A 15270-nucleotide genomic window follows, 5' to 3' on the forward strand; every position below is an offset into this window, starting at 1 on the left:
GCGCGCTCCCAAATGATAATAAAAATCGCGATAACAAATACACCTGCCAAAATAAGAGATTAGAGAGATAAGAGAACGTTGGCAAACCCCTGGGTATCATTCAAGATTGAATCGAAAGCGCTCAAACTATAACATATATTAAATGTTTTTCAATAATCTAAACCAACTCACCGAACGAAACGGGGACCTCGTCTGGAAAGACGTCTGTTTTCTCGTTAGTAATCTTCATACTTACCTGGTGTCGGGGCCTCTGTGATCAATGAGGCAGAGCCCTCAGGGCGAGGCGCGGCCATTGCACAGCGGCCGTGTTGACCCCTGCCACTTTCTCAAACTGAGATAGATGGGACATGCAATTTTTGGTAGTGGGGGAGCAGCGTTCGCGCTATCCCCCTTCCTATTCAAGTGCCAAAATAAGAACTACTTCGGCGTGGCCTGCGTGCGCACGAAGCTCGACTGCGCTGAATCGCCGGAGGTTTGGACAGATTCGGAAATTATCGAACTTCCCGCGACGAATATTCGGCAGTTTCGGAGATTCGTCGCTGGTTGCAGACGGCAGCGTGAATCTTGACGTAAACCTCGCAAATGCAGTCAATTGTGTTTTTTTTATATATACAGGGTGATTCAAGGAGACACCAGGCACTTTAAATCGACCGCAAAATTCGGTTTCTTAACCTATCGCGCTACGACTTTGTGCAGCGTTGCCCGCAGATGGTGCATTTTTTTTTTTTTTTTTTTTTGTGTAAAATTCGCAAAGAGTGAACTTACCTGAGGAAAAGGTAAAGAAAGAAAAAGGCTTAGCTCCTATGGAAACACAGCGACGCCACCGGTCTTCAAGACAAACAACACGGCGCCGTTTCGCACGGGAGCCAAGAGATGAGGCAACGAACGAGCATACGGCGCCGAGAGCCGGCGTCTTTGTAGACGATCTTTTCGAATCAAAAGCGGCGCGCGTTCCGCAGACGGCGACAGTCGCAGAAGCAAAAACAGGCGCGGTAACAACAAGGAACTGCAGTTCCTTGTCTGCTAAAGACGCCGGTATGCGCGTTCGTTGGCGGCGGTTGGCGTCGCGACCGTTTGCGCCATCTCTTGTCTCTGTGTGCGAAACGGTGCTGTGTTGTTTGAAGACCGGTGGCGTCGCTGGCACTGATCCAGGGTGTAAGATAGACAGGTGGTGAAACGAGAGCCAAATGAGTGACCCGATTGTGTCCCCCTCGGTTTTCTCTTTTTCTGTGGCGCCATCTATGTGGAGCACCGCGAACTCTCACTCCAGGTGGGCGAACGCTGGCGACCGGTTAAAGACCGACGACCAGTTCGCGCTTTCCACTTTTCGCCCGCTTCCTCCTCTCCCTCCTACCCTTTCCACCCACGCCCGCCCCTCTTGGTCCCTTCTTTCCATCCTTCGCTTCCCTCGCCCAAAGGCGTGGAGAGGAGGGTCTTCTGCCTTGCAGAATCTCGAGTCTGGTCGTCGGCCTTTAAACTGACGGAGAAGGTTTCTCGTGGGTTTTCAATGGAGGACTGTCGTGCTCTCAGTTTATTTTGCGCACTCTCCCATAGAGTTCCATGCAAATTCGATTACAATTTTTTGATGATGATGATGATGATGCGGCTGTTCCCTTTAGATCGGGCGGGCTCGAACAATATTCATGCCCAAGCCTGGGGGCATTTGCGTGTTATTGCCCCCTAAGGTAGATCTTTCTCCACCAGGAGCCCTAAACTCGTCAAACACAAAGTTGGAGCCGAAAGTTCGCGGGGCGCGCTGATTGGACGTCGGCGACAAAAACGCGAAGTCATCGTCGTGGTTGTCCAATCGGTGCGCTCCGTCAACTTCGGCCCGAACTTTGTGTTTCACGAGTTTAGGGCCCCAGTCCTCTTTTTTTTTTTTTTTTTCTTCTCGCCGCAGCGCCATCTGTCGCAAATCGGGGGTACCCGCAAGCCACCCGCAAGCAGACGAGTACACAATCCGGTCACGGCGCTGCGGTAGGTTTTTATGGGCCGTTTCCCCACCTGTCTATCTTACGAGCTAAGCCTTTTTCTTTCTTTACTTTTTCCTCGGGTAAGTTCGCTCTTTGCAAATTTCACAAAAAAAAATGCACCATCTGTGGGCAACGCTGCACATAGCTGACCGCAAAATTCGATTAAGAAACCGAATTTTGCGGTCGATTTAAAGAGCCTGGCGTCTCCTTGAATCACCCTGTATATGTATATGTGTGTATGTAAATATATATATATATAGTCGGTAACAGGTCAAGAACGAAGTGGAAACTCCTCCCGCCCCTTTCCACTTCAGCGGAGCAAACCAACACCTCCTTTCCACCGTTCGCACGACTAAAGTGGAAAGAGGTGGGAAGAGCTTCCACTTCGTTCTTCACTGTTACTGCATTTAACCAGATTTTGTTTTGTATATTTCAAAGTATGGTATGCACTGTACTGTCATTCTAAACCGTGGCCCGTTTTTGAACAGGGCCTGTTTAAAAACGGGTGTGGTTGGCATAGGCCTAACCAATGCAGTCTCGGTTTCTGTGCGGTTTTGTGGTTATCGGTAACATGTAGCGAAACGCTGTGTATTATACATATTGTGGCGCAACGCACAATAAGTATATTCAGGCAAGGAAATAATTTGTCTCCTTCTCTAGAGCTGCGTATGTCTGAGATGAATGTTGCTCGTCACAACTTCGACCACGTACCAAAACCGGTAACCAAAAAAAAATCGCTAATTTACATTGTCGTTTCTCCGTTCTCAGCAGCAAGCCGGCCGTGAAGCGTTACTGTAACTAAACCAGATATCATTAACCAGAAAGGTACAAATGCAGTACAGGAGACTGTAATAGTATGGCGCAAGGAGTTTCAGATTGTTTCCCGTGTTCCGACAACAATACCTCAGTGGACACACGTTCGAGATAATCGAATCGAACATACTCGCTTGTGTGGTGTGTGCCACTATGACCGTAATTATGGGCACGAAATGGGTCCGTACCGAACAGCACGTACGGCATCGATCTTCATCGGCGATGAAAACATGCGCTTGTATTTCCACGTGCACCAAGCATGCCTATTTTGGTCGTAATCCGGAACCGAAACCAATTTCCCCGCCATGTCTGGCTACAGTTCTCGACAAACATCCAAAATAATATAAACAAAGCGGAACATTTCATTTATTACTATGATATTATATGACGTCATTTTGTGCACTTTGTAGAATTTAGTGAACTTAATATCACGAAATATTGAAACACAACTAACGTGATCTGGGGACCATGGCAATGCTCCGAATCGTTCCAAACTTTTCCAAATCGATGAGATTCGGCTACTCTTCCGAATCTTCAGATTGGGCTCCGACTCTCGATTCGAATAAAGATTCGTCCCATCACAAGTGATCATTGATGTGTAACATGCTGGTTGTAAATTTGTCTATCCGTGCCGTAATAGTATTTTAATCGATTTCTTTGACTCTACGAAGTCACATAGTACTTGCCGAGAAAAACAGTGAAACCCATACTAGAAGACCAGCAAGGAGGAACGTCACTTCGGAGACTCCAGAAGTGCAGGGTGTCACAAAAGAAAATTTACACGGTCTTTTTTACCGCAAAAATAATAGGCATCGCCGAACGATCATCCTCCGTCCAAAGAGGTCACAACCAGATGCCAAAGTTTCAGCCCGATCCGATAACTTAATCAAAAGTTATAAGTGATTTTCCGAAAATTTCAATGGGAAAATGGCGGCCGACGCAGTTTTCAAACACGTGGGGCTCTATGGCACCAGAAACCGAAAACTGGCAAAAATGGGCTCCATTTCCCCATTGAAATTGTCAGAAAATCACTTATAACTTTTGATTAAGTAATCGGATCGGGCTGAAACTTTTGCATCTGGTTGTGAGCTCTAGCTCTACCTTTGGGCAGGGAATGAGCGTTAGGCAATGCCTATGTTTATTTTTGCGGTAAAAAAGACCGTGTAAATTTTCTTTTGTGACACCCTGTACTTGAGGGTTTGTTTCAACATGGTGCCGGAAACGCGTTTCAAACTGGTGCATTTACCGCGACCAAGAAATTGGTTTTCCGATTTCCACCTGATGAAATCACAAGGGTGCCGCGTTGTCGCCGACCGCGATCTTGTCGGCGTTACGACAGCTGGGGTGGATGTGGCAGACGCCTATTCTGCAGAAGGTTACTCTGGTTACTCCCCAGTTTGGCAGTCTACGGAACAAGGAAAGGGCACGTTGCAATATCGGTGAAGCCTAGTCATAGAAAGTTTAAACGATGTTGTGGCCAACGTGACCGCAGATCTGTCTGGCTATTGGTGCGCTTGACATGTCACGTGCGAGATGGATGGTTGATTGTAGGAGGATTCCTACAAGGGAGCATGGCTTGTGGAGGCTACGCGGCCGACGTCATGCCCTCTCCTACCCTTCTATTCTCCATGCTACGGAACCTTCAGCAGCCGTAAGTTGGGACGGCGCGACGACGGCGACACTCACGTTCGGTTGTGGGTTTTGCCAGCATTTTTACGGCCAATCACCAAGATTGCGACATCCAACAGCGTGACCCTAGAACACTGTAGCGTGACGCTCCGGCTTCTGCGACGTCGTTTGTCGCCACTTTGGGACCGCTTTCGAGGCATGGGTGGAACGGGACGCTAAACTTGGCTAAACGCACCGGCCGGAGACACGTTCCTGGCAGCGCAGTTCCACTGCTCACAAATGTCCCAAGCGTTCTTAACCAACATACTTTAGCGTTTTGATAGCGATAAATATAATGGCTTGCGAATTGTATTATTTTTAATCTCTGCCTACGCACGTGACTGGGGAAAAGAGATCGGACAACCATGAGCAGCCTATTCTCAACTGGCAGTTCCCGTGGGAAAAAAAAAAAAAAGGCCTTGGTACTTTGATACGCAATTTTTGTTTTGTTTTTTTCTTGTAGATCACATTTTAGTAAAAGTCTAGGAATGAATAACTACTTTACCAGTGGTCCGTTAAAAATCAGTGTCACAGCATGCGTGGCATGCTCATTTGAATCTTGCCGACTCGTGTGTTCATAAAGGAAAACAAATTGCCAACAACCCAATGCTTTTCCTCGTGGTGAAGTGATAACAGCTTACTCCAGAAAGTGAAATGAGAGTCGCGCTTTCAAATGCCTCGTGGCAATAGTGCAACCCTTGTCAATGAGCCCACCGAGAAGATCCCAGAAAGCTTGTCGAACCACATGGGATGACGTGTCACTGCTTTGTCCCAATAGGAAGCTCAGCAGTTCCTTGTCGCAGAACGTTTTGTCGCTTACCCGATGTCATTAGATCGGCAGCTGCCTCACAGTTGCTCTGCTTATTACTTTCCACAAGTTCAGGTGGGAAGAAGGTACTCAAATATTAGAGGAATGTTGTGACTGAGCCCCAAGAGCATGTGAACCTAAATGCAGAAAATAAAAAGTGCAGTTCTATTTTGATCTACGCAAAATTGCACTTTAAGAGAGAGCAGTGGGTGCTAACTCCAGTCTTTGCCTTCCAGACACTCGATGCTGTGTCTAGCGTTGCCACGTCCTCCTTTTTTTTTCATTTTTTTTTTCGTGTATTTTTTAACTATTTGCAGCTGGCAAAATCTTTTCAAAGAAAAGGTTGTTGCTATTTTTTTTTCTTTTTCACAGATGCATTGCATGGCCAGCGCAAATCTTGCGGCTGACAATCGGCCAACTAAGCTAACTATCTTTGACCGTGACACACCTTGACTTTCAAGGCTAAATCAAAGTTAGCTTCAGTAAGAATGCAATTCTACATTAGGAGTAAAGCCACAGTCCACGGTTTGTATGTAGAATCCATCACCAGGGAGTCAAACATTCCCAGGATGCGCAGCCTTCGTGTCTCCGTATGTTCCAGAAACCCTCGCAGTGCTTTTAGACGAGCCTTTTTCTTAGGAATCTATTTTGTATACAATGCAGCTCGTTTCATTGTCCTGGGATCCCATGTGCCCTGAGCAGCTCGTAATGAATACAGCCAAAAGATGATCAATAGAGTATAACTGTGAAGGTGGGAGCACCACATGAGCAGCGGTCGCTTGTGCAGTTTATGAACGCGCTTTCTTCTTCCCAAACGCCTTTCCGCCACGTTTCCCGGAGCCGCCGAACTTCCTCTTGCGGCTTCGCCAGTCGTGTCCGCGAACCCAGGCGTCTCGGTTCATCTCCCATTTCAGTTGTTTGGCACCTGAAGATAACAAACCAAACCATCAAGTTTTCTTTGCAATTTCACCTCAGCATGATGAACAACAATGATTTGATCATGAAAATATAAAAAAGAAGCAGTAGCTTGTGTGACTCGTACGATCTTGAAGGTGGCTGTTTGCCGGCCGAATAAAGTGCAGACATTTAACCACCCCATTGCGTCGCTGATGACATGCCTCACTAGCCATCTTATAGTTAAAACCACTTTGAAACTAGAGTCCCTAAGTTGTTCAGTAAAGTCAGCACAGAATCGAGCTCTATAATTCTGAGAAGATGGCAAATTAAAAAGCCTTCGGGGACAAAAGACAAAGACCAGAACAAAGGATTGTCGCCGAAGTCATGATGTAACCTCTATGGCCATCGCCACAAAAGGCTACTCACTCGCTTTGTCCTTGTTGGACAGAGCTTGCGCTGACGTTGTGTCCACGCCAGCTGCTGCATTTTCGTCCAGGAGATGCGAAAACTGAAAAATAAAATATCAAATCTTAATAACCTGCCTTCGTGTGCTTACTTAAAAATATCTGTTCTGCATAATGTACAAAACTGGCTTCTAGTTTTTCATAGCCTAGTTCTTCATAATAGAAAACTAAGCCTGGTTACTGCTACACAGACCTAACTTTCTAATATCTCAACCCAACAAGTATTGTGCAAGAAAACCTGTTCACTAAACATCTCGCTTCTCTAAGAGAACAGTCTTTGCATGTTCCTTTCGAGACGAGGTGAAACTATTTCTACACAATGGCTAAGGTTTTAGCCAATTCACTCGAGCCCTTGGTGTTGCGTCTTGCATTTCTTCGTGCACGAGTCAATGTCCTTGTTTTGCTTGTGTTTATCAACCACTCAGGATTCTTTTCTGCCCTAGTTGGTATTTTATATTTATCAGTAATTTTGAGCTAGCATTAAACAGATACCACTCACAACAATGCAACCTTTCTGGGAATACATACTAAAAGTAAAGCAACAAAACAAGAGACGATACAATATTTACAGAAAGACCACAATCTCACATGCTTTTGTACGCTGCTCTGTGCCTCTTTATATATTGTTTTTACCGGCTCTATGCACCGAAGCTGTGCCCATATGAAATTGATACTACTCAAAGCTCATTACATTTTGGTGAAATAGACATTCCTTGTTTGTGCCAAATTGTGCCAAGTGGCACAGCCTTGAGGTACATTCCCATCAATGGTTAATTTGCGAAGAAGACAAGAAAAAGAGACTCACCTGTTCGGCAGAGGCAAGTAGTCCGGACATGCTGAACCTGTAGAAATCAAAATGTAAAGAGTGAGCCCCATCATGCACTTCCCGGTCAGGGGAGTTTTGGCATCACATGACAGTCTCTAGTACAGTGAACATTGCCAAAAGTGCCATTGTATTGTGCAAGGCTTTTGGCATTGGGCACTGGGAGCTTGGTATACAGTCTTTAAAGTGCCATCAACAAGACAAAGAGACTGTCCACATTTGAGGCATATTAGTCTTTGTTGCTCAATGTTTTCATGTTTTATTTTAATGTGCTTGTTGCACAATATTGTGACTGTTCTGTCAATCATGTGAATGTATAATTGTTCTTGGTTACTCTAGACTAAAATTTAGTATAAAGTAGGACTACCATAGATATTTCATTCCTCAGACACTGCATGCCTTCAATGAAGAAAGTCAAAACACTCGACAGAATGTTTCATAAAATGCGGGCCAAATCACTGCTGCAGAAAGTATGAATTGAGCAGAAAAAACGTTGATGACATATTGGTCTATGCCAAAGGGCCTATTAGGAAAATTATTTTTTGGTAAATGAGGTTCTTAATTACTTATGAGCAATTTATTTTTTAACTAATAAATTTAAATATGTATGTTTTAATTAGAAACTTTCTAGGCATTATCAAAATCCCCATGTCAGCACACTACAAAAATGGAAGACACAAGCAGCATTTACGTCGTTCAGAAAATCGCCCAATTTAGACACGTTTTGAAGGTTCGGTTTCCTTCCAAAACGCACCTCCGTGCCTGCGCTGCTGCCCTCCAGTGGCCCAAGAATGCAACTAATTTGCACCCTTACGCATTCTTCGCCTGGAACAAGTGACTCCCATAATCGAAGCTAATTTTTGCAACGTCACTCGAACAGCACTACAGTAAATAGTAGAGCTTTTTGTTTCACCGGCTCGCGCAACATTTTTTTCTCTCCTACGAGAGAAGCCAGGCAGTAGTAGCTGCGCGCTTTAGCGACCCGGAGCAGGATCGGTGGCGTGGAGCTGCGCTTTGATAAGAAACCGAAACTGTAAAACACATCCAAATTAAGCGTTTTTTTTTGGAACGCCGTAAAATGACGGGCATTCCTCATGTTTTGTAAAATGCTCCTATTTAGTAGTGGTTTCAATGATGCACAGAAAGTTTCAAATTGAAGCCCTACTTCTGAACTAACAAATTAAAAAGTTATTTAGAAGTGATTGAGAACTTAAATATACTATACATTAACTTTCCTAAATAGGCCCTTTGGCAGAGGCCAATATGCGCGATGCATACTTTCAGCAGGAGCGATTTGGCCCGCATTTCGTGAAACACCTTGTACAAAGTTGCACAAAGCTAACTTAATTTTGCTTCCCGTATACTTATTTGTTACCGCCGTGTACAAAGGCCGGAACCCAAGCGCAAAATGCCATCAAGTAGCTAGTATGCAAAAACAGTAAACAAAGATTGAATAGCAGCTACCATTTATCCCTTTTGCAAAAATCCGGAGTGGTTTGACCTCTCAACTTTTAAAAAGACCTCTCAATGTTTCATTTTGGAGATTATGAAGGGGCATCATCCAGGAGCTTTGCTTTGTGCCAGGGCAAATCAGCATAGTATATATAGTAATTGCAATTTTTGTTGTGATTTCTTCTCAAAAGAATCAGAGAGAGACCTACAACGTTCCCCAGTTTTCATATCTAAGACAGCTTTAGGTATGTCATTGATTTTCTCAGTACAGTATAGACCACTTACAACGTAACCGCTTATAGTGCAGGACCGTGTATAACGCGGTTTTTTAAACCACCGGTTCGCCTCCCATAGAACTCCATGTATTTACATACCGCTTAAAATGCAGGCGCGCGAAGGGAAATACCGGCTATGGTGCGGTTTTTGGCACAGCCCGCCGACCGCGCCGACGACCGGAGCAGCGGGCACGCTTCCCTGTGCGACACTAGATAACGGCGCTGACGGCGCGGGGCGAGGATGTTGCTCGAAGAAGTGGGGAAAGCGAAGAGAGAGGCTTCAGTCGCCGTAGCGACAGAGGGACGCACGCACGTGTCGTTCACGTGCGTGCGTCCCTCCGCTGCGTAACAAACAACCGCACCGACAGACCAATCGCAAATCGAGGAGAAGTGTTCGCGCGCGTTGCGTGCCGGCCACGGGCCGGCTGCTGCTCCGCAAACATGGTGTCGGTTGTGATCGTCGTCGTAGACGGAGTTCATCTCATCGTTCTGCGTAAAAGCGCTATCCTTGACTGTGAATTTTCGTTGTGTGTCGCTATGATAACCCAGCATGTACTAGAAGGGAAGATTCACCTACTCGTGCGGCGATGTCGTGGCGGCGCTCTCAAGACGGCAGAAACGCCCGTGTCGTCGTGTTTGTTTACTTCGACTACAGTACATCGCCCGGATTTCTTACTTTGGCGCATTTCATGCGTGTGCTGAAGTTCAAGGTATTACTGGCGCGTACCGTATGAAGGATGCGATTTTTCACTGGTTTTCATCTCCGGAGAAAAGTGATTAGGGTTAGCAATCCTGAACGCTCGCAACGTCCGTCCGCAACCCGCGGACGGACGTCCGCGGGTTAAAAGGCTGCGCCAGGCAAAAGCCGCTAATTTCTTTCAAAATGTGTGACACACTTGAGACAGAACTGTACTAGTCTGGTGAAATAAAGACTTTCCTCAAACTAAGCTTTATTTTTCATCTAACATAAAATAAATTCTTTTACAAAGGTAAGTTGTCTCATGGCATGTATTTTGGCCTGAAAAATTGATGTTTTGGTTATAACGCGGTACCGCTTATAGTGCGGATTTTCGCGACTCCCGCGACATACGTTATATGCGGTCTACACTGTACTTGAAAAACATAATCAGAATTTCAGGAAAGGAAAGCATTGCACCGAGGGAAACAGTCAAACAAGTCTGATCGATTTTGAGTGATTATAAGACCTTAATTTGCAGAAAAAAGAGAAAAGAAAAGAGTTTATCCGCACACACTACCCATACAGTCAAACCCGTTTATAACGAACAGCAGGAAATGCTACGATCAGTTCAATATAGCAAGTAGTTCAATATAGCAAAAAACATTTACAACGAACTTCGAAGATGAGTTCGTTGTAAAGCAAGAGCTTCTCTTCCTTTCTGATCTCTTCACTTCTGCCTTGTAACAACGCGCTGAAAAGTTTTTTTTTGTTTTTTTGTTTTTTTGCAAGCGTGCAGTTTGTTTTTTTAGCTTATCTCCCCTTCTGAATCGCTTCTCTTCGCTCAATTTTGCTCGCAACTGGAGCTTTTGGAATTTTCTTTCTTTCCTACTTCTTTTTTGGGGGAAGGGACAGGCTAGACGACGATTGTTTGCGCGTTTTTAAAAGCCTTCCCGGGGGGAAAAAGTTTGATATAGTACTGTAAACGTCTTATTTTTCGCAGGCTCAAAATCTTGCGATTTAAGTAAAAGGTGAAGTTTTAGAAAAATTTGCGGGTTCTATTTTTCGTGACACGGTGGGATCTCAATACAGATTCCAACGTGTTTACATTTTATAGGAATTGTTTGTGGGACCTATTTTTCGCAAATAGTAGGCGATTCGCAAGATTCGCAAAAATTAGGTCCTCGCGAAAATTAAGTCGTTTACAGTAGCCAATGTTGTTTTATATAAAAAGTACTTTTTACATGCATTTTTATTTAAATTTTCCATTAGTTCGATATCGACAATAATTCGCTGTACATGGGTTCGTTCTAAACGGGTTTTACTGTATACAGTAGTGAATATCATGAGGTGGAGCAAACATGTTCAAACGAGAGTTAAGCAAAAAGTTAGAAGACGAAGGACGACTCACGACTTGTCCTTTGGTCTCCCTGGCTTTCCCTTGCGTTTAGAGGGACCAGCATCGCCAAACTCGTCTGCAATCAAACAATATGCACTGCTGTGGTCTGCTTTCTTTGTTATTAAAGCAAACTCGGGAAGGAACTGTGAGAAGTGATAGTGAAAACAGAGCTGACGACCCTAGGGAGCTGGTACCGTATCAGTGACAGTGATGTGATTGGCCTAAGCCGTTTTGGAGCACCTTTCGGAGCAGCCAAAACAGTGTTTTAAAGCAGCAAAAGTCACCTTTGGGGCAGCCAAAACAGTGTTTTGGAGCAGAAAAAGTGGCTTTTGAAGCAGCCAAAACAGTGCTCCAAAGCAGCAAAAGTGGTTTTTGGAGCAGATATTCTTAGAAAAATAAACATATTCGTTTTAAATGCTGGACAAACGAAGGGCACTTTGCTCGCTGCAAAAAACAAATTATGGTCAAGTTAGACGACTTTCAGCATGTAACTGAAATGCCAATGACATGACACATTTTGCAATGCTTCAGATAAATGATACATATATCTGTACCCGTTACAGATAAATATGAACCAAACTGCACATATTAAACTATATTTCAAAATGATCAGCTTAGTAGTAAATATCACATAGGTTGACTAGTTATATAATAAATAAAGGCAGTCTCCGGCTGATGAAACACGCAACTACTGCAGTGCAATTCGAAATTGTACACAAGACTAAGGTGCATTACGACTAGCGGGTGCTTTCCTTTTTGCTTTTCGAAACTTTCTGCAAGGCTGCTGCAAGCCTTGCTTTGCCTTCGGCTAGTAATGAATGTCCACTCTTAATGCCTCCAAAGAGACATTGAGACATCCCACAAGTGCACATACATTGCTGTAGGCGTTGCCGAGCGATTTGCAAAGAACGACTTGCCACCGTTTTACTAATTCCCAATGTGCCAGATTTTCGTCAAAGGTAAGCAAACATAAGACAATGAATTGCAAGCGTCCCGGTTGGTGGCTCTGTCGTGCCTTCATGTTGGCATGCACATGAGGACAACTTCGGCCGGTTTGCAGTTGCACGTGCTTAGTTGCGCGAGCAGACATGGCTATTCGATTGAAACGGAAACCATGCCACTCCAATCCGCCGCCAACTGGTTACCAGAAACGTATGCAAAATGTAACCGTCCAGCATATGACAAAAAGCAGTCCAGCGGCCTGTGCTTGCCCGGTTGGCAGGCAAGGTACAAACTAAACACAGAAAAAAAAAGAACCTGAGCGCATGGATGCAAGACATCGTAAGCCAGGGTCAAAAAGTTCTTGGAGCGCTTTGTGCAACAGCTGAACTCAAGACAAACAAACACACTGTGCGGGTTCAGCGAGCAGACATTGCATTATTTTCTTTAGTTCACTCCTCGCCACCAACTTTCTTTCACGGCAGATTTTTCACATGCCGGAGTTCCTCTCGAAAGAAAGCCCACCGAGAGAAACCTAGGTAATCAAAACTTTGACACAGCAGTCTTTGAGCGAAAGAGGGATTTTTGTAGTAGCGTATGATTTAAACAAGAAAAGGAATGTTGATTAACATGCGGCGGTCCTTATGATACAGTTTAGAAAGCGCCATATCTGCAGCGACGCGGGGATGCCAACACCCGACGTTGCATGACCACGGTCACTATGGTTGTGCACGACCACTGTCGTTGTGGTCCCTGCCTCCCAGTGAGTGGCAGGTAGGGACCAAATATAGTTTTCTCACGGCCGTTGCTTTCAGAAGCGAGTGCTTCAGCTCATAAAGTAACTCCCGCCATGCAAAAAAGGGGTTTCGTTTCACAGCATGACGGCATGGCTGGTACCCGGTACCCTTGTGTCGGAGCAAAAGCACACGCCCGCGAATACCGTATCGTTAAAAAAAATGTTAAAAGACGCAAGACGAGACATTTGAGACGACGAGAGCGCGAAACGAGAGACGGTGGGAAAAACCATACAAGGGACCAGATGGACGATTAATATAGGGTACTTCCTGCCAGGCGGCCGCTTGCGCCAGCTAGCTCACGCATGCTCAATTACGGTACTCAGTTTAGTTTTGATTTTGAAAGGCGACCAAAATTGGTCCTTTGGCGCAGGCTTGGCGCAGATTACCCATATTTTGGGAAAATGTAGCAGGATGTAGCAGGGTTAGGCCCTTGGCGCAGTTTGGCGCAATTGGCGCAGCAATCCCATCACTGCAGTGATAACCGTAAAATACCGGGCAAGTACCCACCCAACATTGGAGATAATCTCAAAAAAGTAGGAAATAAATGCTTTTTAGGTGAAAAACAAAATGATCCCGAAATCGCCGCTGTTGCTACGCCGATTCTCAACGAAATGCGTCGGCATTTAGCCAAGGATTTGTTGTCTTCAGAGAGACAGCCTGTTCTTCCAAGCGCCGGCAGTTTCGGATGCAGCCACACCTTCCTCAATCGCTGCCCACTGTCCGCATACTATTGTTTTCATCGGCGGTTTCGCGCAAACGGCGTCGTCGCTGCGCCTCGGTTTCACATCGTCGCGTACATTGTGCATACTGGGGATGCGGAACCATGGGCCTACGCCCTGGTGACGTCGTAAGAGCGCGCGTCAACAGCAGAGCGTCATTGGGTGAGTGCGAGAAGACTTTTGCCCTCTCACGTAAGAGAGAAAGTGGACGGAACGAGCGAACCAACGGAGCAAAAGAGCACGGCGAGAACCGCGCAATGGCCTCACAAAACCGGTCCAGTCGGTCCAAACCTGAGATGGCTGGTTGCGCTGGGGCAAGAAATGCTAACGCATATAAAATGGGGGCACTGAAGGGCAAGACTGCCCTGCCATAATAAGCGTGCCCGGAGAAGCGTCCGACGAAGAGGAGCACCTCGGCTAGCTAGGTAAGCAAATCTAGGGTGGGCACTCAACACAGTCGGCAACCGATTTTTCGGATGCCAATAATTCGGACTTGTTCAATATTTCGAACCTAGAGGAGGAACCGTGACCTACCCGTTAAAAATAGCGCATATTCACGACCAATGTTTCGGACAGCTTGATGTCCGAAAGTTAAATTTTTCGGACAAAAATCGTCACAAGCAATTAGCGGGAAACACCACTGAGAAGCCGCCATTTTAGATTCTATGTTGGCAGCGCATGGATTGGCTTGGTTTTGCAGCGCCACTTTAGTACTGCTAAGTTCTACTGCTAGGTGACCCTATGCTATGGCTTTTGTTTTCTCTAGCTGCACGTCATTATCATAATCTTTGTTGGCATTTTTCTCATTCGCCATTCTGCAATCGTGGACTTGCGCCTCTCATCTCGTCTCGGCAAATCGTGTTTTCGGACAACGCTGGCTTGGACGTCATGGCCCCATCTGTTCTTCTCCTGCCGCAAAGTGCTCGACCAAAACGCTAAAAAAAAAAAGGCAGCGATTCTCAAGCTAGAAGAAGGTGGCCAAATGCAAGTGGAGGGGTAACCTGATGCAAGGCACTATTGACGGATTTTTTAAGCCTACTTAGACGTAATAAAGGAAAGTTTTTTAATCTTCAAATTTTTTGGACTGCTCTATTATTGTGGCATTTTTTCTGTCCCTCTAAAGTCTAAAAACTTGGCCGGCGACTGTATGTCTTTTGCTTAGTTTTAAAGCGTGTCGAAAGTATGCTTAGAGCAACCTCGATGAATGCTCGGTATTCTATGGTAACTACTTCTACATGACAGCTACTGTTACACCTCTCTCATTCTGCATCTAGTAAGCAGTTTAATGATACGAAAATGGTTACAAAAACCAACTTATCTGTTCAGAAGTAAAATGCAAAAATTAGTACTCAAAACTAAGCAAGGGTAGCAGAAGCTACGAGGGCGGGCTCCAGACTTCTAACATTCTTGTCAAGCACCCACGCTTGTGCAGTTCATGCACATGCACTGTTAGGGGCAGCACACTCGCACTGGTGCTGTCAAACTATGGCTCTGAACTAATTTGTAAACGCAAAAGAAACACACTAAATCCAACTTTAACTTCAGCTTTGCACTTCCACGTGGACAT

The 15270-nt window shown here is 45.3% G+C and overlaps 1 protein-coding gene and 1 non-coding gene across 2 annotated transcripts in view; one reads left to right on the top strand and one right to left on the bottom strand.

Moving 5' to 3' along the window:
- Positions 1-227: 227 nt before the first annotated feature.
- Positions 228-392, top strand: LOC115316431. The gene has a single exon (XR_005715442.1). It is a non-coding gene; the product is annotated as a U1 spliceosomal RNA (small nuclear RNA).
- A 5483-nt stretch (positions 393-5875) lies between these two features.
- Positions 5876-15270, bottom strand: part of LOC8024703 (CCAAT/enhancer-binding protein zeta) — a 49821-nt gene continuing 40426 nt past the window's right edge. Inside the window, exons 13-16 of the mRNA XM_040210231.3 lie at positions 11261-11324; positions 7429-7465; positions 6586-6667; positions 5876-6187 (exon numbers count right to left, since the gene is read on the bottom strand). Of these exons, the coding sequence (XP_040066165.1) occupies positions 6051-6187; positions 6586-6667; positions 7429-7465; positions 11261-11324 (320 nt within the window). The 3' untranslated portion in view covers positions 5876-6050. The remainder of the gene's footprint in view (positions 6188-6585; positions 6668-7428; positions 7466-11260; positions 11325-15270) is intronic.

Source organism: Ixodes scapularis, unplaced genomic scaffold (assembly GCF_016920785.2).
Source record: "Ixodes scapularis isolate PalLabHiFi unplaced genomic scaffold, ASM1692078v2 PGA_scaffold4__175_contigs__length_147842914, whole genome shotgun sequence".
Lineage (NCBI taxonomy): Eukaryota > Metazoa > Arthropoda > Arachnida > Ixodida > Ixodidae > Ixodes > Ixodes scapularis.